Source organism: Dipodomys merriami, unplaced genomic scaffold (genome assembly GCF_024711535.1).
Source record: "Dipodomys merriami isolate MVZ:Mamm:240054 unplaced genomic scaffold, mDipMer1.0.p SCAF_30, whole genome shotgun sequence".
NCBI classification, from domain to species: Eukaryota; Metazoa; Chordata; class Mammalia; order Rodentia; family Heteromyidae; genus Dipodomys; species Dipodomys merriami.
The window spans coordinates 2,343,672-2,369,540 of NW_027204493.1; the positions used below are offsets into that span (position 1 = coordinate 2,343,672).

The 25,869-nt window shown below is 39.6% G+C and overlaps 1 protein-coding gene across 1 annotated transcript in view; it reads right to left on the bottom strand.

The window, feature by feature from the left end:
* Nucleotides 1–25,869, bottom strand: part of Adamts12 (ADAM metallopeptidase with thrombospondin type 1 motif 12) — a 236,445-nt gene that overhangs the window by 98,970 nt on the left and 111,606 nt on the right. The window contains exons 4-8 of the mRNA XM_070040991.1: nt 21,192–21,388; nt 20,197–20,280; nt 10,326–10,450; nt 6,453–6,602; nt 531–674 (exon numbers count right to left, since the gene is read on the bottom strand). Of these exons, the coding sequence (XP_069897092.1) occupies nt 531–674; nt 6,453–6,602; nt 10,326–10,450; nt 20,197–20,280; nt 21,192–21,388 (700 nt within the window). The remainder of the gene's footprint in view (nt 1–530; nt 675–6,452; nt 6,603–10,325; nt 10,451–20,196; nt 20,281–21,191; nt 21,389–25,869) is intronic.

Here is a 25,869-nt window from a genome sequence, read left to right on the forward strand (position 1 = left end):
TACCTAGGCTTTTCTCTTAGTCTCTGAGAACTTCATTTGCAGTCAGGGAAGGGCAGGGGAGTCACTTAGTGGTGGCCGGAGGGCAGAGCCTCCTAAATGTTATGGCCATAAAACAGAATGGGGATCCAACCCTCCTTGGACAGCACCCCCATATTATGATCTGGAGAGACGAAATCAAATCTTTTCCAGACATTATCAGCCTCCTGCTGTAAAGTGAATGTAACTCCTGATCTAGAAAGATCCAAATAAGCTGGGCACTTGGAATCCTAGCTACTCTGAGGATAGCAGTTTGAAGCCAGCCTGGGTAAGTAAGTCCATGAGATTTAAGCACCAAAAAGCCAGAAGAAGAACAATGGCTCAAGTGGTAGAATGCTAGCCTTAATCAATCAATCAATACATAAATAAATACATAAATAAATAAATAATCAATCAATCTGAAGGTCAGCACCCAAACCCTGAATTCAAACTCTAGTACCGTCACACACACAAACAACCCAAATGTGGTTGTCATGAAACACAGTGCCACCTACTCCAAAAATCGAGTGATGTAGTCCTTGCTGCATTTGGACCATGTCAGCGGGGTGGGGTCATACTGGAGCTGGTGGGACATGATGTATGGGTGCCTTCCCACAGGTTCGCAGTCATTGTCTTTCCCATCATGTTGGATGCCAAAGCTGACAAGAAAACACAAAAATATCAAGCAGACAGGGATTAAACAGAGAGACAAATTGTGTCTACAAGGTTACAATAACCCCCAGGGAATCTGTTTCATATAGAAAGAGCTGTTTACTGAGTGCAATTTTTTTGAGTTGAATAGGCATAGCTAGTTTTGAACTCAAAAACGAAAGGAAATATTGGAAATATTCTTTTGCCTCAAAGTTGCAACCATGTGACTAATTCCAAAAACATCTAATGGCTGAGAGCAGAGAACTCTCAGTCTGGCTCTAAGCCATAAGAGCAAATCCTGGCTCAAGACATCTGTTTTGTCCTTCTACAGTGTCCACAGCTTAAAGAACAAAACCTCCTTCTTCCCTTTCAAGCAGGAGAAGCAGAAGCTAAGGGAGACTTTGTCAAAGGCCTCAAGCTTTGAGAGGATGGATTTCTTCTTGCTACAAGTCTCTAAGAGCAGAATTGTTGGGAGACCTTAGAGTTCAGTGGCTGAGAGCAGCATTTTTGAGGATGATGTTATGGATTTGAATTCCAGTGACACACAGGCCATTGAATAGCAGGACTGCTTTCCTCTCCTAAAAGTAGCAAAGATGTCAAGGTACTTAGGATGAGGTCCGAATGCAAGAATATTTGAAAGCCGTTAAGTGAGAGGTGCCTACTATAAAATCAGCAAGGGTTTCACAAATGACAAATCCTTTCAGTTGCTTCAAAATAATTTTCTAGGTTATTCTTCCTATTGGGATAAGGAACTCTGAGTATCTAAAGTCAGACATCTTATTAGCAGCAAAAGTGCCTTCCTCCTTGTGTAACTCTGTGCCCTAGCAGTAGGAGGCTGGACTAAGCTAGCAGCCTTTCAGACCCTGAAGAGTTTAACTCTGCCATGGCAAGGGGGTCCCTAGGAAAGAGGCTGACCCAGAATCACTCCATGATGCCCTCCGAGGCTCCTGGAAGATCTCTCTTACAACATGGTAACATTGGCTCAGATGTTCAAATCTCAGTATAAGAAAGCATAACATCTTGTTCTTCATGGTGAGTTCAATACCTCTGACTAGGAGCTTACATTTAACTTTAATGAAATCTGATCAGCATTAAGAACTCTTACAGAGAACAGTCGTGGAGGAGCTTTAGAGAATTTCTTGTATTTTCTCCATTATAGTATTATCAACTTGCTTTCAAACTCTAATCACATTGCACCATGAATGCAAAATTCACCAAAGTATCAGAGAATTAATCTACAAGGCTCTATCTACCCACCTGCAAAGAAAAGAATTCAGTGAAAGCCTCCTTCTGAGCAAGCTTGCCCTAGCTCTGCAAATCTACCCCTCCGGGTTCATGAAGGACTCCACAAAGTCACTTCTTTAGTAGTTAGTCAAACCTTACTTTCAAAAAAATTCTACATGAATAATAGTTTTCTTTTAGTGGTGGCTACTCCCTCCCCCCCTCCGTGCCATATACTGAATGGTTTTTAAATCTACACTTAAAATATATCAGGTTGGTTTTGTTTCATGTCAAGTTTTTAATTCACAAAAAATTTTCCCTCTAGCTGTACTCTCTTTTAAAAAGATGCATATGAGCTTGGCACCAGTGGGTCATACATGTAATCCTAGCTATTCAGGAATCGAGACTCAGAGAAGCCAGTTGGCGAAGAAAAACCAACCAGGTTCAATCTTCAGTTAACCAGCACAAAAGCTGGACTGGGGTTGTGGTTCAAATGATAGAGCACCAGCTGTGAGTGCAAAAGCCAAGAGCTCAAGGATCTGAATTCAAGCTCTAGAACTGGCATAGGCACACATGCATGTGTGTGAGCACACGTGCACACACACATGCACACACACACAAGTTGCATACACTAATGAGGTAGTTCATTGCAATAATTCCATAGATGTATACAGTAGCAATCTCATTTTATGAGACAGAAGCAGGGCTATTAAACCTATGTTCCTTTGATCTATGACCACTGACATAGGGTGCAGTAGACACAGGGGAACATTTTGGCACTAAGGGTGAGGGATAAGGAAAGCATACGGGTCATAGGGATGGGAAACTTTCTTCCATTAAGTTTGGGAAGGAACCCAAAGAACAGTTGGGAGTTACTTCTCACCCACCATATATGATGAGGAATAATGCACAGGGTTGCTGGATTAACCTGCTTTACTTGATCTCCTTTGGTTCGATCCTTTGAATGCCTTTGGCAAATTATACACTGAAATAGTGAGCTAAATAATTGAGCAGGTTTCAGTATCACCGAGAAGGTCTTTGAGAGGATTAAGTTAGGGATTTCTGTGTTGCTTGCAGATTTCTGGCTACATCAACTCCAAGTATGGCATGTATGAAACAGAGAGAGAGACAGAGAGAGAAAGAGACAGAGACAGAGAGACAGAGACAGAGAGAGACACAGAGAGAAACAGAGGGACAGACACACAGAAAGAGACAGAGACAGAGAGGCAGAGACAGAGAGACAGAGACAGAGAAGAGAGAGAGGCTAGGAATTCACCACCATGTCATCCTTTACAACCTGTGTTCTTCAGCCTCTGTTTTTTCCTCCAGCTTTCAGACTTGCCTTGATTTTTTTAATATGTTTAGAAGTTTTCACTATATTAAGGAGGACTAAGAAAAATTATGTATAATTCTGTCTTCCCTGAGGCTAAAAATTTTTTTTAGTTGTGGGGCTTAAACTCTGGGTGTGGGTGCTGTCCCTGCACTCTTCAGCTCAAGGTGAGCACCCTACTGCTTGAGCCAGTACCACTTCCAGTTTTTGAGTGGTTTATTGGAGATAAGAGTCTCATGGAGTCTCCTGCCTAGGCTGGCTTTGAACCGCGATCCTCAGATCTCAGCCTTCTGAGTAGCTAGGATTACAGTCATGAGCCACCAGCACCTGGCTCCTGAGGCTAAATTTTATAAGGGGTGCAGTTAAGGGTAGTAAGTACTAGCAGATGCCATGGGTACCTGCCAACATGCTTACACCAGATGACTTCCAAATGCTGATATCAGAATCTCTTTGCTGGTGGACTTTCTCTGAAACCAAGTTGGCTCTGCCTTTGCTTACCAATCTGGATGAGAGAAGGAATAAATAACAGGCTCTGGCAACCGTCTTTGACAAATGACTTAATGGTATTGTTACATAAAATAACTCAGGTCTTCCTTCCTTGTGTGAGATAACTCAGAAACAAGTTTTTATCAGAGTTTGCCCATCAGATTAAGGTCCGCTGGCAAACAGTGGAAGCTGAGATAATAAACTGATTATTGCTTTCCTTTCCTTCCCTGTCTCCACTATCTTCCTTTCCTATTAATGTTCAATTTGTCTTCCCAATAAACTAACTGCTTTCAAGTTCTTATCTTAGGGTCTGCTTCTAAAGCGACTAATAAAAATAGATATTCTAGTTCTGCCTAAAGTATTTTACTTAATAACTCAGTTCTTTTACTTGAAAGGAAGTTTTAAACAAAGAGCTTAGAGCCTCACTTTTCTCTCCCTGTATAATACTAAACTGAACAGCACCCACAATACCAAAACACAGGACAGGGGATCCTTATTGTACTTTCCTCGTCAAGATGCATCAGCTAGCTCTGAACTAGTGTTTGGTTTAATGTTCTCAATTAGAAATATCAAACGGAATCAGACTGTGTCAGCTCTGGTCTGTTGAACAATCTACCATGTGTGATAAATATATATTAAACGTACATAAAACTTGCTTTTTGCATGTCTAATTCTTTGTGTTGAAATAATGTTGCTACAAGGTTCTCAACTTTATTGAATGAATTTATGAATTAGAAAAGAAGCTCATGCTTGCCCCTTGGCTTTTAAACTTAGGTGGAATTTCTCCTAAAGGTATTGTATCCATGCCCAGATGGTCACATGAATGTCTTAAAATGGATACAATGTTGATTTTAGAGGACCTGCCTGGCATATTCCTCTTTATGTATCATATTGAACAGGAGGAAAGGCTTGGAATATAGCATTCAGTGATAAGAGTGAGTGCTTGGGGTCAATCTGTAGTACTGCAAACAAAATAAAACAAAAAGCTAGCCAGATACCAACCTCTCATGCCTGTAATCCTAGCTACTCAGGAGGCTGAAATCAGAAAGATCAAGCCTCCAGCCAGCTTGTGCAGAAAAGTCTTTGTGACTACATCTCCAAATTGCCAGCTAAAAGCCAGGCTGGAGGTGTGGCTCAAATGGTAGATGGCTGCCCTATCAAGCATGAGCTCCTGGGTTCTAACCATGGTACCATTAGAGAAAGAGATAGAGAAAGACAGATAGACAGAGACAGAGAGAAGAGAGAGAGAGAAAGAAAGAGTGAGAAACAAGAAGGAAAAGAAGGGAAAGTATCCTTTACTTAGCTCCAAATTTTTGACAACTAAGAGTATTAAAATATATCACATTTATCTCTATGGCTACTTTGGGGGGGAATCTAATGTATCACCATGTTTAAGAAATTATCTCCTTCAAGATATTCCTTTCACAGATGGTTAAACTGTTTTGGCAAAATAAAGAAAATCATGTAGGGTCACAACATCTATAAATGGAAAAGCCAGAGGAAGAATTCACTTTCTCCAATTCCAAAGGCAAAACTCTGACGTTGTCTGCAGGGAAAATTGTTTGGAAAAGTTCATGTTCTATGGAAAAATTGGCAAGTGAGCTCAGGCTGAAGAGGCCATGCCGGGTCCAATCCCATCTCCATAGTTCTTCCCCGTCCTGGCTGTACTCTAGCTGAACAATTAGAGGATGCCCCCATCCATGTCATTGTTTCTTCTTTATAGGGAGAAAACCACTTCAGGGATTCTGAGGGGAGCCTCATGAGTAAGGGATATTGTTTCGTTGTTTATGGGGCTCCTGACTCTGACTTTACAATTAGTAAGATGCTCTTGTTTGTTATTAGCAAATGCAGCGACACAGGAACTTAACAAATAATCTAAGTTCTTCTCTCCATGGTAACCTCTAATGCCTCATTATATCTCTCTCCATCATTCTGAAACCTGCCTTCAAGTGACTCAGCTAATCAAATTCACACATGTTTGTGACAACTTGAATATTCTAATAAGTAGTGTTTGTTTAATAGTCTTTCCATGTTTATAACAAGTTTCAAATTCTCATTTATTCAACATTCTCCTATAATACATACAGGTCAAATGGGGCTAACAATAGTAGCCCCCCTCCCTTCCTTTTATCCTTCCCTCCCTTTCCTTCCCTCTGTCCCTCCCTCTCACCTTCCTTCCATCCCTTCTTTGTTCCTTCCTTTCTTCTCTTCTCTTTTGTTCCTTTCTTTTCCCTTCCCTACCCTTCCCTTCCCTTCCCTTCCCCTTCCTTCCTTGAGCTTGAACTCAAGGCCTGGGCACTGTCCTTGAGCTTTTGTATCTCAAGGCTAGCATTCTACCACTTGAGCCACAGCTTTACTTCTGGGTTTCTTTGGTAGTTAATTGGAGATGAGAGTCATGACATTTCCTCCCCAGCCTACCTTTAAACTGCAGTCCTCAGATCTCAGCCTCCTAAATAGCAAGGATTCCAGGCATGAGCTACATACAGTTCCCAGTTAGAATAGCTATTTCTTAAGACAAGACTAAGAGGACTTTTGAAAAAGCACAGTAGGACTCTAAAACGTTAGGTTTGCATCTTTTTAATATTGTTCATATGAGTATATGAAGAACTATTCAGTGAGTTCTAGAGGGTAAGCCTCCAACTGCATTCAGTCTGAATCTCCTGATTCTAAGTTTAAGGAGCTTTGTGTCCTATCTACTGATAATGATGCCGAACATGAAAAGTGGGCCTCAGCCTCCTTGGCCCTTTACCTGTGTCCAAGCTCATGGGCAATGGTGAAAGCCAGAGGAAGGCCGGAGTCTTCATTGATGTTACAGCTCCGGTGAGGTTGGCACATTCCTGACAGATGAGACAGGCCCAGGGTCTCACAGGGCCGGTTGACGCCCGCACAGATGTCTTTTCTGAAAGCAGAGGACAGAGATGCTCAGGCACCCGAAGAAATACATACAAAACTACTAGAAAAATATCTAGGTATACATCTGTAAATTATAACTAATTTTTAAAAAAACCTCCACATGAATACAGGGAGCAACTTTGAATTCACTAAGCTTATCTTGATTTTATCTCTTAATTAATAAATTTCACTCATGGAGAAAATGCAAAAGTTCTCTTTGAGTTGCTTTTGCTGTTAATCTCAGGAGGCTGAATTACATAATTCAGCTCACAAAAGAAGATTTGAGTTTGAAAATTGAAGTTAATTTGAGTTTTTAAATGGCAAAGGGGCTTTCAAAGAGGAAACCATTTCTTTTTTCTAAGATCTGAATTCAAAACTCATCTGAAATGTTTTACTCAGTCATGAAAGATGCAATTAGCCATATTAACCTACAAAAGTTTAAATTAATTTCTATCCTGCCCTACTGTACAACAATCCTGCACATGGGAGGGGGTACTTCTGTGTACTGACACACTCATGTACACACACACACACTCATACACACACACACACACACACACACACACACAAACATGTCATGTAGCCTCCATTTTGTTTTATAACAAAGAAATGCCTGGCCCTGGGGGGCAAGTAAAGGAAGACCCTTAGAATCTCAAAATGCACTAGTAAGCTTTGAAACACAACACATACCCTGGTAGGGAGAATTTCAGCCACAGGCACAAGTGGCAAGAGAATCATTAATTAGTCATTTGATTATTTTTAGTACAAGAAGACCTCCTGGCCAAAAGCTCTTGACTAGCACAAATGCCAATAAATAGTCTAAGCTTTTAGTTATCTGCAAACCTTACCTTGTAGGGTTTTGGGAGTATCATTTCTAGCAACAAATAGTCTCCTGACTTTCATGTCCTTTGGGCCATGGAGAAGAAAGACCCCATTTTGATAATGTGTATGAGTTTCAGTTCTTCAGGTGGCAATGGATGGGAATAAAGGGCAGGAGACAGAGCCCCAGTCTCAGTACATGTACTGTAGGAATGGGTCTTGTTCTCACTGGTGGTAACTGCTACAGAGATTAGTGTTGGATGATTCAATTATACAACCCAGTCATTTACATGATTTCTGCAGGAGGAGAAATCAAATTCATTCCCACTTCTGGTATAAGAGTTGACCCTTATTATTTCATAAAGAAGGCCTACGTGTTCAAGGAGCTGCTGCTGGAGGAAAGTGAATGGGTATTCATCAAATCCACTGACTTTCTCAGTTTGGTATGGAAGTTGGGTCCCATTAAGAAATTCTTTATGAAACACTATACCAGTAATAATGATATAATAAGTGTGATCTCTACTTGTAGATATGTAGTGTATACTTTTGTGTGTTAGTGTGTATGGAGGGACAGCAACTTGATAGTACTGAGAGTGTATCTTGATGTTTGTGGAGGGAGGAATATTGCTACTTCATTCAGAGGTGAGTCATGTGATGAACGATGGCCCAATGAGAACAGTACAGGGGTGAAGATGCAGGCTTTCCAAGTGGTGGAGCAAACAGGTTTTGTATCTACTTCTTAAAATTAGATGTTTTAAAATTTGGCACTTTTTTGTTGCTTAGTAATTGTCAGAGAAGGTACATCAGTAAAAGGCTCAGCCTTCTTGAGCAGTCTTTTCAGAGACTCATTGTTGGGCAGTAAAGTCTGACTGGCCTAGCCTGTTGGAAAGATCCTATCCTTTATAATCATCCTGTCCTGTGACTCTCCCCATCAAGGAACCTTCTAGTTGTGTACTTTGTCCAACTTTTTACCTGACTTTAATAAACATAGTAAATTTGCTGGCTGCACTAGAGGTTTGCTAATGATTTATATGTTGCATGATATTTTTCAATTTCAATTTGACATTGTCAAACCATTCTTCATTTCATGGCAATTGACAGTCCTAATAGCTCAGCTCCTTTGAAACTAAAACTTGCTTTATAAAAGGAAAAACGGTATTTATGTCCAGTAAATTTTTTTTAAACTAAATAATTTATGGAATACCTACAAAGTGTGTAGTATTAAAGAGGGAAAAGGGAGGTGATGAAAGAATTTTTAGGAATATGCTTTGCAAATAAAAAGCTCCAGCTTCTAATAGGAAATACTCTACCTCCAAGATATAATTGAGATATTATATTAGAGAAAATTATGTCTTGGGTTTCTGCACATGTGGAACATACATGGAGTGAGTTCAAAGTTAAATCGGCATTCTACTGAGTGAAGCTTTATCGAGGACTCTGTGAGTGTAGGTGTCAGAATAGTCCCTCAGTGGGAGCTCCCTCACTGTCTTCCCTCTCTGATCTGCCTGCTTTTAGTTTGTTTTGAAGCGGTGGGTTTTCAATGTGAATTAGGATATAGTCATGAGAGGGGCAAACTTTTGCTCCTTATCACATCCCAAGGGAATATTTAGAGGCAGGTTGATTTGTCATAACTTGGAGGAAGTTACTACCCATCTCTGATAAGTAAGGGGTAGAGATGCTAAATATGCTGGAATACCCAGAAGAGCCCCCATAACAAACAATAGTTCTAGCCACCAATAGCAAAGCACTGAGGTTGGGAACTTTAGGGCGTGAAATCTTTCCTCTGTGTAAAACGGTCATAGTCATCTGCTCTCCCTGTGAAGGACAGGCTGTCCTTGAACACTTGACCCCATCATCTGTCCTCTTGACAGGAGCCTCCCAGTACACAGGATGCTTATAAAGGATATTAACAAGCCTCTGTTCAAATGCTGCCTTGCCTGGTCAGAAGCTTCAACCACCAGAATCATTCTTTGGAGTAAAGTATTACTACTTGGTTAACTGAAAATACGTTCCAAGGGGAGTCTTTGGTGGGAATGTAAGCACAGGAGCTTGCAATGTCTGTGGCTGAAGGCCAGGGTCAAGAAGCCTCCTTACCATGCATCCTTAGATCTCTGGATGTCTCTGGGTCTGAATAGGGTAACTGATGAGAATTAAGCCCTTCTTTTGATTAAATGACAACAATCCCTTGTTATTATAGTAGGTGGTCAATAAGTATTTACTGGATCAACGAGCATAGACTTCCAAGAGCCTAAGTTGATCAGAAAAGTTCACTGGCTTTTCACAGCTCTGGGTCCTAGAAAGTTTGATGGGTTCTCTCAGTATCGAAGGGTTTATTTGTGATCAGAACAAAATCATATCTGAATGGGGGAGGTGTAAAAGAGGAACAGGGTATGTAGTATAATAACCAAAGGAATCCGCTTACTTTGTGGATGATTGTCCTTCATATCTTCAGCTTTAATCAAAGGTGAGTTAAAACAGGTGAATTTCTATAGAGCTAATTGCATGCTATAAATGGGAGAACAAACTAATAAATAAAAATAAAATGTTGGAAATCTCATCGGTTAATAGTTATAGGAGCCTATAGTGAGGATATGCTAATAAATTTCTTAGTTAGTTATAAAGCAGCATAGAGAAGCTAGTTTTAAAGATCTTCACTGTAATAGGAAAGAGGCTTGCATTTTGCCATTAGCTACTGTTTATTAGCTAGGAGAGCTTTGTCACATCAGCAGATGTGCTAACCTACCCATCACTGGTATGATATTTAGGAGCTGACTAGACTATAGTGGCTGCCTTCACAGGTGCCCAAGAGCAGAAAGGTTGCAAGCAGCCCCAGTGAGAACACTCAGCAAGTTGTTCAGCCACCAGCCCTTCGGACTTCCTGCCCCTGGCTCCCATGTGGCCTCTGAGGTACCTAGTGAGAAGGACAGCCACATCATGGTGGGCAGGGTTGAGGTCACTCTTGGGATTGATGCTCTTCTGCCACTTACAGAAGCTGGACAGTGTCTTCTCAGCATGGTGGACTATTTTTAGTCCTTGCTGCAGGAAACAAAAAGAGAAAGAGATTGGCATGGGTGAGTTCACTGTGGTCAGTCAAGGCTTGGGTCACATTCCACGTGGTGAGTACATTATGGTTTATCAGTTACTTCCACATACTTCTCCCTTGATTTTGTAAACAGCTTTGTGAAGTAGTTAGGAGAGCCATGATGAACTGTTATCTATAGAAAAAAGTTCAAAGTAGTGATTGGAATTTGTTCTTTGCAAGTGAAAAGTCACATATAGTACGCAGAGCTTAAGGTTTCTCACATCCCAAGATGTGGTTATCCACTCTTATACAAGCACCTCAAGGCACTATTTTTCCCATAACTACCTTTTCTGGTGGTAGATAGGTCAATATTCAACCTTACTAATGACTAAGGTGAAATAACCTAAAACTTATGAAGTCTCTTTAGATATGCAAGAATACCTAGCATGCTTCTACATACCTATTCCTGCCTGTGAATTACAGCCCTGATTAAAACAAAGAGAGCATCTACTAAAGATAGATAAGAAGAGAGTTCTTTAGCTCTCAGCCATATTCTCCAGGAATCTGTCATTTGAACTGGAATGGCACTTGGCAACTGCTAAAAGGTCACAACTCTATCAATTAGAAGCAAGATAAGGAAGCTCAAAGGAACTCTTCAGAAATCCTTAAGATTTCCTTGAAAGACTTTTCTCTATTCAATGTCACGGTCTACTGCACTTGTCTTCAATAACTTATCGCCCCAGCATTTGTTTTACTGTGTTTAAGATACTAGGAAGCGTATATTGAACCAGCTTTCTTTCATGCATGTGTTTCTAACGCATTTATAAGATTATTTCTTTGTTGCTTTGTATGTCCCTCCCCCACAGTGTAACCCCCGCTTTCACTTTATTTGATGTCAGTATAACATGTAGAGGAGATGGGGACAAACAAGTCGTTTAAGGATTCAGGTGGACCTGTTGCAACAAGGAGAATTACAAAATGTCATGTCAAAGCAAGCTTTACAATGTCGGTGTGGGGGGGGGGGAGGGGGGTATGATTGGGTGGGGGGGAGGGGAGAGGCTGGGAAGGGAGGTGAAGGGTAAACAAAGGAGGAGGCTGCAATGCTTGGTAAGAAATGTATGCATTATCCTGCCAATGTAATTGTAACCCCTCTGTACAGTATGCTCTCAAATAAAATAAAATAAAATTTAAATTAAAAAAAAATACTAGGAAGCAAGGTCAACATGATAAATTCTCACTCCAGGCACCAAGAGGTAATGATGCTTGTGTTCTGAGAGATGTGGGCGATGGTTTTAAAAGGTCTTGGTATATTCTTTTAGCCTTTCATAGATGACAGGTTTGCTCTTCCTCCTTGCCCTTAAGTCAGGTTGCACTTGTAACTTTCTCAGTCTTTATACCAAGATGTTCAGTGACAAACAGCTTTATTCAATAGCAATATTATCTCTCCTTTTATTTAATTAAGGAGCTAGAGACAGAAACTGAAAACAGTTCAAAATAAAAGGTATCCAGACCAAAACAATAATGAAATATATGTCTTAAGAAAGAGACTTGAAACAAGCCCAAGAACAGGAATTTACATTCATTGGATAATAGAAAAATGACAATCTATAGTCAATATTAGTGGATATAACCTTTAGAATAAAAGAAATTGGACATGGCTATGTGTTCAAAGAATCAAAACAGTTTACAGTTCTTATGGTTGTTTCTACAATTGATCTCCAAAAAGAGGAATAATCTTTATTCTTCCACTTTTTCTTTTGTTTTCTACCACAGTACTTTCTTTTATATGCTGCAAGAGCTACATTGCCTAGTTCTTGGCCTTGGCCTCATCACAAGCGATGGCAGGCTCTTACCTGAACCAGACCCAACTAGTGACACTTTCTACGGTAAATCATGTGCTAATTACTCATGTGACCCCTGGACATCATACTGGATATGCAATTATATTATGTGTGTTTAAAATGCAAATACCCTGGCTTAAGAACACATTCATTTGGGCAGCATTCTGTATGTGCTTTTTTAAATTATAGGCTAGTTGAGCTTTAACTTCTACAAATATAACATTTATTCTACATTTTTGGAATTAAACTGAAGGTCAAAATGTAATCATTAATACTGAAAGAAAATTAAAAGTCTTGCATTAAGAAATCTGCACTAGTATGGAGGTTCCTCAAAAGACTCCACATTGAGCTCCCCTATGACCCAGCAATCCCACTTTTGGGCAAAATGATCACAAACAAGACCCTACTAAAATTATCAACAAAACTATATTTAGTGCAGCATTAGCAAAGATATGGAGCCAACCCAGATGCCCCTCGGTAGGTGAATGGATCAAGAAAATGTGGTATATACACAATGGAATTCTATATGCCTCCATCAGAAAGAATGATATTGCCCCATTTGTTAGGAAATGGAAAGGTTTGGAAAAAATTATGTTAAGTGAAGTAAGCCAGGCTCAAAGAAACATAGGTCCCATGGTTTCCCTTATTTGCAATAACGAGTATATGTCTGGGACAAGAAGAAAAAGTCAAAAGCTATGTACACATGACCAGATAAGATGGTATTAAGTAAAATGAACCCCAAGATAGGGACACAAGTGGTTTTTTTCTTTCTTGCTACTGTTTTTAACATATTTATAATGTATCATGTGATTTTTTTTGTTTCTTTGTATGTTCCTCCCCCACAGTACAACCCCTGTTTTCATTGTATTTGATGTTGGTGCCCTGCATCTTGTTTATATACTTCTCTAATTTGGGGTGTGAAAGGGAAAAACAAAATGCTTAAATAGGAATACAGGTTGGCCCACTGTAACAATGAGATATACAAGGCACTATGTTGAAAAACGAACTTTACAATTTAGGCGGGGGCGGAGGGAGGGGGTAGAAGGGTGAGGGGTGGAGGAGTAGGGAGTGTAGTTGTGGAGGTAGGAGGGAAGGGATGGTAGCCGAAAAACAAAGGAGGAGGCAACAATGCTTGATAGGAAATGTACTCATTACCTTGCTTATGTAACTGTAACCCCTCTGTACAGTATTTTTACAAAAAAACACATTAAAAAAGAAATCTGCAGTGAAAGACTCAAATAAAGATATTGAGAGTCATTATTTGCATTATTTTCAATCTTAGTTTGCAGCTGAACATTCATACTCTGCAGGCTCATGTCTGAAGACATTGCTCCAATTTAATACAAACAGTACTACCACGGAGTGTACTGATTTGCCTATTTAGGTAGTGAATGAATGAATGAATGAATGAATGAATGAATGAATGAATGAATGGATAAGCAACTAGCTAGTCATAGGCCAAAAACTAAGAGGGGAGAAAAATGCCCTTCAGTCTAAATCTCTATATGATGCACCTATAAACTAAAAATGATCCACACATTTAAGTACAAAATGGAAAGGTATACAACTTCTAGGAAAAACAAAATCTGAGCCTCCAGACAGTTTTTTTTTGGTCCACACCTGGTACTTGGTACCTAATGCTTTTACTCACTGGTTAGTGCTCTGCCAACGGAGCCAGACCTCCAACCTCATCCAGACAGTTCTTCTATCATTTGCAACTTCCCAGTTTATGTTGTGCTGTTTCCCCCCTTTCTTTCTTTAAAAGAATCCTTTTCCTAAGACACTTTTTTCTTCTCCCTCCATGTTATCTGTTCAGCTTCCACTCCTGTAAAACTCAGGACACCTTCCATGCCCCCCTCTCCAATTGCTGTTAATTTATCCTGCACACACTTGGTTCATAGCACGTGCTTTACAAGGTTCGTCTATCAAAATTGGGGCCTACTTTTCTTCTCAACATCCCTAGGACCAATCCTGGAGTTCTATTTCTCTCGTTTTTCAGACATCCCACATGTCCTGATAGACATGTGCAAACTGAAGCCGTACATCACCCACTCATGGAGGAATGAAGAAAAGCTGGAGAATATATAGACAGACTGAGCCCGGAAAAAAGTGAAGATTGGATTTATGTAGGATTTTGTGAGTAAGAGGCAACATCTACAGAATACAGGAAAGACTAGCAGCAAGGTAAGAAGTTTGAGGATCAAGTGGAAAAATCTGTAATAATAATCCATTCTGTAATAGGAACAGTGGGTGGTAGATTCCCCACAGGTTTCTTGTGTTTCTGTACATAACCTGAGCAAGGCTGCTGACAGCTTGCTTTTCTCAAGTATGTTACACAGCAAACAGTCTTGGTTTGCAGTTGCCTTCTTAGAGAAGGTGGATGATTCCTTTACAGTTCAGAACAAATGAAGTGATTGCTCCCTCCTGGGGCAAAAATCAGGTTAAGTTTGCTTATTTAAAAAAACTGAGGTTTGCTTATGTTAGGGCTTCTTTGCACTGTCTGCACATCATCCATGTGGGCTGTCTGAAACTCACCTCATACATGAGGTGAGCTCTCTGTCTCTTCAAGAGTCTCATTTATTCTTCAAGCATAACATCCATCATCACATATTAGCCTGCAAACAGGCCCTATCTAGTTCTTAACAGAAATAAGGAGGAGAATAGAGAACAGGGGATCATACAGTTAGGTCTGGGGTCTCTAGTTATGTGGGCCAGGTCTACATGGCTATGGAGATTTTCTAGCAGTAGGACTATTGAGGAAGGATCAAGGAGAAAGAGAGAAGCTCAAAGGCAAAGAAGCTCAAAGTGTGCCAGTGGCGCATGTCTATAATCCTAGCTATTCAGGAAGCTGCGGTCTGGAGGATCACAGTTTGAGGTAAGTCTGTACAAAAATGTTTACTAGATTTCCTCTCCAAAATAACTAGAAAAAATAGGGCTGAAGATGTGTCCCAAGTGGTAGAGCACCAGCCTAACAACTTGGAAGACCTGAGCTCAAATCCCATTACTACCAGACAAAGAGACAGACAGACAGACAGACAGACAGACAGACAATAGATAGATAGATAGATAGATAGATAGATAGATAGATAGATAGATAGATAGATAGATAGATAAAGCACCTAGCTAGATAGAAAGAAAGGAACAGAGGAATTATTCTTTCTTCCTAACTCTCCATAACATCCCTAAGAACAATTCTGAAAAAACTTCAGGGATAGTCATTGATGAGAAATGTATATGTATCCATATGTGTTATAAGTATATGATCACGTACAAGTGTATGTACATGTACATGCACATATATTTGCAGCCTAAAATCTACTGTCAAAACCTTTTTTGCTTTCTTTCCACTTTTTTCTAGGCTCCTCTTCCAGACAAAGCAAGCACAACCTGAACTGTGTTTCTAATCGTAGCAATGGGGTACTTTGCACACATAGAACTGCCATCTTCACCATGTGACCTTTAACACAAGTTCAGTGACTAGGTCTACAGGATACCTTTCCACTTTGTAGTAAATGTCACATTCTTCCAGGAGAAAGTGCTTTCAGAAGGAAGGAGCACAATTATTTTCCTTGTCCCCTTAACCACATGATTTCTAAGTCATATACGATGTTAAATCCAAGGATATTTGGTCATTTAGCTTCTCAAATGCACTTGGTCAAGTGTATTCTTAGCCTTGACAAGGGTTAAAACTATTAACTCTATGGCCCTAAGCATACAAGATACAAAAGGACTTCAAAGAGGTTATGCTGTCTCCTAAAAGATATGCAAAGACTGTGCTCAGCATTTCCATAAAACAGCTTGATCATTATTTCAGTTTGTCAAAATAAACTCCTCATCTAGTTTTTCCTTGTTTCTTTTGTAAGCAAAAATAGATACTGCACTTATTCATTTTTTCTCACCCCATCTTCTCAACCTAATTCATTTCCCACTTCACTTTCCTATACATTTGAGTATATGACTTTATAAGACAGGAAGCTGACCGGAAAAAAAAATTAGCTGCAGCTCATGGAAATAGACACAAATGCAAGAAAGGAAATGGTTTTTAAGAACATGAATTTTGTTATAAATTGTTCCCTTTGTGTAATCTCCTTATAATATCTTGTATTGATTTCTCTGGGAATTCTGGGTAGCAGCCAGCCTTAGGCTATTGAAAGAAAGTTACCAGGCAAGCAGCAGAAAGCAAAAACAAGAGCCTAAGGCACAAGCATGCTTTACTCTGATAGTTTTTTTTTTTGAAAGAATGTGTCTAAAACTTTTTTGCATTTATCCTTCAAAAACATTAATTAGATAGGTTCTTGCAGGCCTACATATCAGCAAGAAGGATGAGAATGGAAACCAAGAGCCTCAGTTTCTAAAATCAACTGGTTTTTAACTGCAGACTGAACCCAACACTAAGCCAATTAGTAGATCAGGAGGAAATTCTCCATGAGGTCAGCCATCTTCCTCTTGCTTCTGATCCATACTTCTGTTCCTTCAAGCCAGACTGATGCCCCCATGCCCCAGTCCTGGACACTGTAACTACCTGGGGTAGGCTCAATTTCTTTCTTTTTTTTTTAATTGTATTTTATTTTATTTGAGAACATACTGTACAGAGGGGCAACAATTACATGGGCAGGATAATGCATACATTTCTTACCAAGCATTGCAGCCTCCTCCTTTGTTTACCCTTCACTTCCCTTCCCGGCCTCCCCCCTCCCCCCACCCAATTTTACCCCCCTCCCCCCACCCAATTATACCCCCCTCCCCCCCCCACACCGAAATTGTAAAGCTGGTTTTGACATGACATTTTGTACTTCTCATTGTTGCAACAGGTCCACCTGAATCCTTAAACGGCTCAATTTCATCTGACTCACTTGTATCCCATCTTTATCTCTATCCTACCTCCCATTCCAATTCTAGTGCTCCAGTCCAGGGCTTTATATATGCTAGACAAGTGCTCAATCATTGTGCCATATCCATTGACTTTCTAGCTTCTTTTTGAAAGAGGCCTCTAAGAGATCTGCTTATCTTTTTCTTCAATAAATCTTTGCCATTTCTCTTCTCCCTCTATGTCTGTGGACTCATTCTTAGGGACCATATAGACAAAGGACCTGATCTAGTTGTTGTACTTCTCTGGTATCATTTTCAATGGCTTTAAAGTCCTTGAAAATTAGTAATCTAGTAACAAGTTTGTGGGGCTGTTGTGGAAACTAAATAATGATGATGACAGCAATGACAACAATAAAAGCAATACTAACAAACAACATTAACTGAGTGGTTTATAGAAACCAGAAACTGTATCAATGTGGACTAACACATTTGGTTCTCACAGCAACCCTATGGAGTAGATATTATTTCTCTCATTTCACAAAGTGGTGGAATAGAGGCACAGAGATATAACCAGCTCAGAAAGCTAGAAAATAGTGGAACAAACAAATCCTCGACTTGCCACAGTATTAGACTTATGAAAATTGAAGGGAAGCCAGGCACTGCACTAGTTGCTTAGGAGGCTGAGAGCTGAAGACCATGGTTCCAAGGTAGCCCAGGCAGGAAAGTTTGTGAGACTCTTATCTTCAGTTAACTACCTAAAATAGAGGGAAGTAGAGGTGTGGCTCAAGTGGTAGAGTGCTAGACTTGAGCAAAAACACTCAGGGACAGTGCCCAGTCCCTGAGTTCAAGCCTAAGGACCATCTCTCTCTCTCTCTCTTTCTCTCTCTCTCTCTCTCTCTCTCTCTCTCTCTCTCTCTCTCTCTCTCTCTCTCTCTCTCTCTCTCTCTCTCTCTCTCTCACACACACACACACACACACACACACACACACACACACACAAGTTCAAGGGAAGAGTCTAATTCCAATCAATGACCGAAAGAAAGGCCACTGAATAAATAGTACTGAAGTGAAAGAACCTTAGTGTCCTAGACCTTGAGCAGAATGAAAAATTGGAAAGGTAGGATTTGGGCAGGGTGAGAGAGAGGCAGGAGGAGAGCATAAACTGACTTATGTCTGAAGCCACTTTGATTTCCTGGCCCTTGGAGCCTCAGTATGTTTGGTTTATCCTTCCTAGTCATGGTTTTGTATAGTACTTTCCAACACTCTGAATGTCTGTTACCTTGTCTTTCAGAACGACTGTAAGTACTCTAGTTACCCAATTTATCCTCAGATATAATGAAAATCTATAGTGTTCTTACATGGCAGTAACTAAGGCTGCATTTTATGTATGTAGTTTAATCTCAAAGCCTCTTGAGCCTATACAGGCAAACAAAGTCCAAAGAAGTATTGGTGGCCAGATGAGATTAGAAAACAAAAGACAAGAGTTACAGAAAATCATTGGTGGAGACCTACCCCAGTAATCTGCCTAGGAATTCCCTACCACACATCCCTTTCCAGAGCCCCCAGAGGACCTCTCTAATGCCTTCCTCTCCGTCTCATTTGTCCATTCGTATCATCCAGAGTTTTCCAGAGGAAAGCTTCTCCTGCCCACACAATCTCTCAAGAACCTTATCAGTTCTTCTGATATGCAATACCCGATCTACTCTCTGAAGAATCTGGCATCTACTGACAAAAGCAGAGAAATGAAAAAGAAATTGTCATGAGTATAAAGTATATATATATATATATATATATATATATATATATATATATATATATATATATATATATATATATCCAGTATAGGAAAGGTTTTGGAGAAAAAAGAGTCAGTAGGCGAGGAAGGCTATCCCATCCCAAGTAGAGACACCTACATGAGCACTGATTTTGTGTTAACTCTGGCACTTCGTATATGAAGGTCAATGAACACATTGCTGATTTTGGACCACAGTAGGAGAAAGAGTAATCTTGTGATAGAAAGGAAATTATTAAACTGGAGACAAGAGAAATGGTAGCCAATCAAAAGCTGCCACTGCCACTCAGTTTTGTTTTGCTGTTGCCGGTCTCTGTATATGACATTTAAAAAATATGAATTCTGAATAGAAAAGACCAGAGAGCAAGGAAAGACTGCCAAAGTTAATGGGAACAACATCATGAAAACAATGTCATCATGTCTCATGTAACATCATGAAAACCTCTCCTGACTCAAGAGAAATTTAAGTTTATTATAAAAGAAACAGAATGCTTTTAAAGTTTTATTATTGTTTTCATAGTTGAGAAACTTAGTTTGTATTTAAGGTGATCCACTATGTCTGTAGTTTAAATAATGATTCATAGAGAGTGAATTTTGGAGGCAAAGCTGAAAAATAGGAAAAGCACTGGGAAGGTTGCTGCAATATGGTAAGACCTACACCAAGGAAATGACTGAAGGGACAATAAACAGTGGGCCAGGACCAATGCTGGATTTGAAAGATATGAGAAAAAAATCAGGAATGACTCCTATATTGACACAACTGGTTAAATTCATAGTAGATTAGTAGTACTTACAGAAATGAATACAATAAGAATGGAAGGAAAACTTGAGATGATACAAAAGGAAGTAATCAAGAATTCCACTTTGGATTTAAGGTTTCAAGACTGAGTGAATTCTATGATACATCCAACTCAGGCTACCAAGTAAGCATATGAACATGAGCTGGAGGCTCTAGGAAGAGACCTGAGATCTGGGCTTCAGGTATCAATTGGAAATCTCAGCACATATGTAAATAGTTGGGAAAATTTCCACTGGGAGACATTCTTAGTGACCTCTCTATATAAGCCTTGTTTTTACAATGCCAGATGCAATGAAAATCAGATGGTTTCAAGGATGTATATTTTGGAAACATTCTCCAGTTCTCACTCATTATGGATAGACTCCCAAGAAAATAACACAGAAATAGTATCTTCTTTCACACTGGGATTCTAAACATCTATTTGGAGAGCTCTTTCATGTTTATCAAGAGCTCTCCTAAAAAATAAGAAATGTGAAATATTGACCGAAAGACTGGAGTAAAGGGAAAATTGTTCCTTACCTCCTCTTCTTCAAGGAGAATGAGCCGAACCACAACAATGTGAATCGCATTACCAATGCTTGGGTTATGAAACAATCCAGTGACCTGGAATCAAAACAGAAAATTATTAGCTTGACATGAATACACCATATATCTATGCCCAAGGAAAATAATGGGTTGTAATATACTTAAACATTGTTTTCTAGTGCATGAATTCTTCTGTGTGAGCCAAAGAAGAACGAATCTCAAGCCACATAAGATTTAAAGACTCATTCATGATGATTGACTGGCAGTGTGAGCATTGATGCCTTTCTTTTCTTTGACCCTTTCTCTAGCCTCTCTTTCGCCCTTTCTCTAGGGTCTTTCCTTTTCATGATTAGTTATTCAGGAAAATACCTTTTCCCATCACAACAAGTTAAGCACCCTTTCTGGGATGGTAAAACATATCAACAGTACCAAAAAGAACCTTGAAATTAGAGGTTTCAATTCTAGAAATTAGAGACTGAAATTCTAGAATCATATTCTATTCTTTTGTTTCCATGTACTTGTTGGTATACTAATATCAACTGGTAATGCCTCACTTATTAAATACCTGATAAAAATAGCAAATGATAAATTACCAAATTTCTCCTGGATTTACATCTTTAAAGACAGACGAATTTGTCTTGCCACTGTTAGGCAGGGAACAGACTCACAGACTCATATAGGTGTGAATGTACATCTACGTTTCTATATGTTAAAAAGACAAAACACTTACTTTCCTCCTCTTGCCCTACTTGTTTCCTGGTTTTGAACCAGGGCCTTACTATGAAGCCCAGGTTGGCCTTGAATTTACAATCTTCCCAGGATCCCTAGTGCTGGGAATAGAAGTACAAGCCACCAACAGCTATATATATATATGATATATATATATATATATATATATATATATATATATATACATATATATATATATATGAGAGAATCTCCATGAGATTTCTTCACCAGCTGCCCTCCCCCATATAGTCTCCACATACCATGTTCATGATGGTTAGGATGTAGGACTCAACATTTTCACCCCCGTGATATTCAACCATCTTCGTGTCAGCCACAACCAGAGTCTCCACCCATCTTTCCTTGCTTATGGAGCGCCGAGAGAGGCTTCTGTTTGGCAAATGGCTCCTCTCCCACTTTTCTCGCTGTAGCTCCTGCTTCTTAGGGTTGGTGCCACTGTCTGAATATTAAATAGATGATAGTAGGATACCTCTATATTCACATATTCTATATTATCCACTTACATTGTAAATATGCAAAGGGGATAAGTTTAATGTATGTCTAATCATGTATGAGGGAAATGTTCTTAGACACATGAGTGGAATAGAAAAGATCAAATTAAGTAAATATTAACAAAATAATTCAAATTTGAATCTTACAGGGAGTTTTTTAAGAACTTATAATAAAATATAAATATAATATATATATATATCATTTGTGTGTTTTCTTGTAGATTTATAGACACATTGTAACCTATGGTTCTTTGGATCTGACTTACTTTACTCAGTATAATGTTTTTCCAAATCTTACATTTCCTTATGAATGGTACAATGTCATTCCTTCTGAGAGACGAGTAGAATTCTACTCTTTCTGAGAAACAAGTAGAATTCTATTTTTTCTGAGAGATGAGTAGAATCCTATTACACACACAGACACACACACAAGTGCACACACACATATTACCACATTTTCTTGATCCAGAAATAACCCCAAAACATATAGTAAATACCTAATATTTGATAGGGAGCCAAAACACAAGTTGGAAGCAAGACAGGCTCTTCAACAAATGGTACTGGCAAAATTGACTACACTTGTGCAGCAAACTGAAGCTAGATCCTCATATATCATCCTGAACCAGACCAATTCTAAATGGATCAAAGACCTCGATGTAAGTCTGGATACTGTGAAAATATTACAGGAATGGGTAGGGGAAACACTAGACATTCTAACCATGGTTAGAAATTTTCTAAGTAAAACATCCAGAATCACAACAAACCAAAGAAAGACTGGACAAATGGGATCACATCAAACTGAAGAGCTTCTGCATGAGACTCTTATCTCCAATTAACCACCAGAAAATGGAAAACGACCAAAAAAGCTCAGGAACAGTGTCCAGGCCTTGAGTTCAAGCCCCATGACTAACAGCAACAAAAAAGCCTAGAATACTGTAAGGATCACATCCTAATTTGATAAAGGTCTATAGAAAAGCCAGATATAATAAGCTATTGCATCACCCATTGGAAAGGATATGCCTAACCAAGTAGAAGGCAAATTTAAAAAGTTTCAGTGGGTTCAGAAACATCTAAATAGTTGAGAAAAATGAACTGACCAGATTAGTAAGTACAGAAAGATGCCTGGTTTGATGGACAGACAGTGATCCAGTCTTGAAGACAGCTACCTCCACATCCTACCTCTCCCTAATTTACAGCCTCTAGTCTAGGCATGGACAGAACTTAAGAATCAAGTAGAAAACATCACGTTCCCAGACTAATCATTGGTGATGACCATTCACTATGAACTTGAATGCTTCCAGTGGGGTAGTGATGATCACCAACCCACAGGGTATCTTGTTCTGCTGTGACATTCTCTCCTATCTGGAGCTGACACCTGCTTCTGTAACTTCTACTTGCTCATTGTGGTCTTGCTTTCTGAAGCATCTACATGGCACCCTCCTTGGCCTTACATCATGCACTCAATCGGGGCAACTAAAACCACATCTTCCTTTTCTCCAGTGCTCATTTTGTTATGGAGTTGGTTCCCACATTTCAATGCCTATGAAGTTAGCACACATTAATAATATCGAGAGAGAAATGCAGCAGCATCCTATGTCTAATCCCAAATTCTATCATTGCCAGTTTTGATTAAAAATAAAAAAAGTTTTACTCTGAGATAACTTGAACAAATAACCCAGGTTATGTAATCATTGGAGAGAGGTCTCGTGGCTGTTTATAAAGGGGGAGATGGTTAAACATTCCATTTGTGAGAAATCAATTTTCTATTTCTCTTCCCTTATTACTTTGCTTAGAGAAATGTGAATTCCCTACGACAATGCCAGAGGTTTAATCCATGATTTCTCCTTATGGACAGAATAGTACATATTTATTTCTGTTTTGTTTCTTTCTTAAAAATTTATCTCAAATGTTCATATCATTTGTCTTTATCCCTTGTGAATAATTGATATTCTTCTGTTTTTTTCAGTATTTAATAATAAAATCTATGCAATAAAATAAAAGAGAAAAGAAGGAAGGGGGGAGGCAAATTACTCGGTCAAATAGGAAGAAAGGTAGAAATGAGGGATGAGATCAGATGAAAGCACATGTCTATTTTTTTTGGGGGGGGTCCGGTTGTGGGGCCTGAACTCTGGGCCTGGGCACTGTCCCTCAGCTCTTCAGCTCAAGGCTAGCGCTCTACCACTTGAGCCACAGCGCCACTTCCGGCTTTTTTCTTTTTGCTTATGTGGTGCTGAGGAATAGAACCCAGGGCCTCAGGCATGCAAGGCAAGCGCTCTACCACTGAGCCACCTTCCCAGCCCGAGCACATGTCTATTTTAAACCTTCAATAAAACTTATCTCAAGGACATGTGGCAGCTTTAGTCCTGTGCTAAGCACACAGACCTCATGCCTCATTTAATCATGCCAATGATTACATGAGATAAAGCCTACTATTACTACAATATGGATCAAGAAATCAGTCAAGGAGATCAGGTAATCTTCATAAAGTCATATTGTGAATACCAGACCCTGGATCTAGCTAAGTCTTCCTAACTCAGCAACCACAAGGACATGCACAAGAGAGATCATTGGTAACTACTCCCCTCCCCCTACACACACATAAATTCTACTCTCAGATGAATTGGGGCAAAAAAAAAATTGGCATGCAGAACGTACTTGTGAGTGATCCAAAAGTATATGGAAAAAAAAAACGTAACTATCTGGCTTCAAATAATTCCCAAGAGAAGACATATGAGTTCTATCATCTATAGTTGAGAAGCTTAGCAGTATGGAAGGACTTGAACTGGGTCCCAGCAGGACTGTGGAAGAGAGAATGTATTTAACTGGGCTGACCTTGTTGAGTCTTGTTGCCACCATTCCAGATTTGAGAGAAAAATACGTCCGCTAAGCAATTCTGGGAAATCTAAGATGCCAACCTAACACTTGATTAACAAGACTTCTAGCTCTTCAGAGCAACTGGGGTGCTATCAATCGGGGAAGTTTCCCTGATGTTCCTGCCTCCTGACACAAGCTGTTTAAGGATCCCTTTTCTGAGCCAGTATGGTTTCTGGAAACAGTGCTGTGGTTTCCTGCAGAACCTTCTAATTAAGCTCTAGGCAGCTAATGGGCCATGAGAATATGCCCTGTACTCTTGTTACCTGCTTGGCAAAGAGTGGCACCAATTAATGCCTGCTGTGCAGGTGAGTGACTTGGAACTGACTTGTGGACCACAAGAAAGGAAGAACTGCAAAAGTTGTTTATTTTTTCCCCATGTTATGACCTGTTTCAATTAGAGAATTCTCCACACTGAGGTTGTGAAGGGTTTGTTTCAAGGAGAGAAATCAAGCCAAATGGAGAGTTTAAGTAAGGACTATTTCCCATACTGACCGAGGACTGACTTTCCTGTACCTGAACTAAGGGAATACAGACAGCTGCTCAGCAGTAGCTGAGATGCCCAGGCAATGTTTAGCACACTGACAAAGCAGTCCCAGAGATTCCTGGGAAAGAACGCATGCTTTTCCTTTCCCTTTTTCTTTCTTTTCTTTCTTGTTTAAGACTCTGTTGAGTAGCCCAGCCTTCACCTCAGTTGACTTCTCAGATTCCATTGTCTTCCTCCACAGACAGGCAGAGATCACACCTGGATAAAGGTGCACTGAGGCAGCTGGAATAGGACCAAGAATCATAGGAAAATGAGCATGGTGGAAAATTCTGGAAATGAGAGTTCCTCCTATGTTCAGGTGTGCTTTTCAGGATTCAGGTATGCCCCAGCCCGAACAATGCTCGAGGCACACTCTGCTCCCATCCCTTTATTCTTTTTTTAATCTGGATTCTTTTCTGCCACCTACCAGATTTCCAGTAAAGAGGGAAGATTTCTACCCAAGCTGACAAGATGGATCATTAATTCAAAACCAACCACTAATTAGACTGACTACATGGTTTGAAGCCCAAATTTTGTTACCCTTCCGGAAGATAATTCCCTCATTACAATGTTCCCTAGCCCAGACTTCACTACCTTCCAGACAAGTTGCCCCAAACAACCATTCAACAACACATGTCAACCCAAGCCATTTATAATAGAGTGCTAATCAAGGGCCCAGACTACTAAGTATTCTTTTTAAAAAAAATTTTTATTGTTGTAAAGGTAATGTACAGAGGGGTTACAGTTACGTAAGTCAGGTATTGAGTACATTTCTTTTTGAACAGTGTCACTTCTTTTCCTCTTCTACCTCCTTGCCCCACAAAGGTTGTTTAGTTCATTTCCAACATAATGTATAGTGAATATCACCACTAATTTGGTTTGCCTTTTGTCCCACTTCCCTTTCCCCTCCCCAACCAGATAAATTTATATATAAGACAAAGGGTACAGAAATAAAACCCAGCAGCAAAAGGAAAAAAAAAAAAACAGAAGAAAAATAGAGAACCACAAAAAGCACAATTTTTTTTAAAAAAC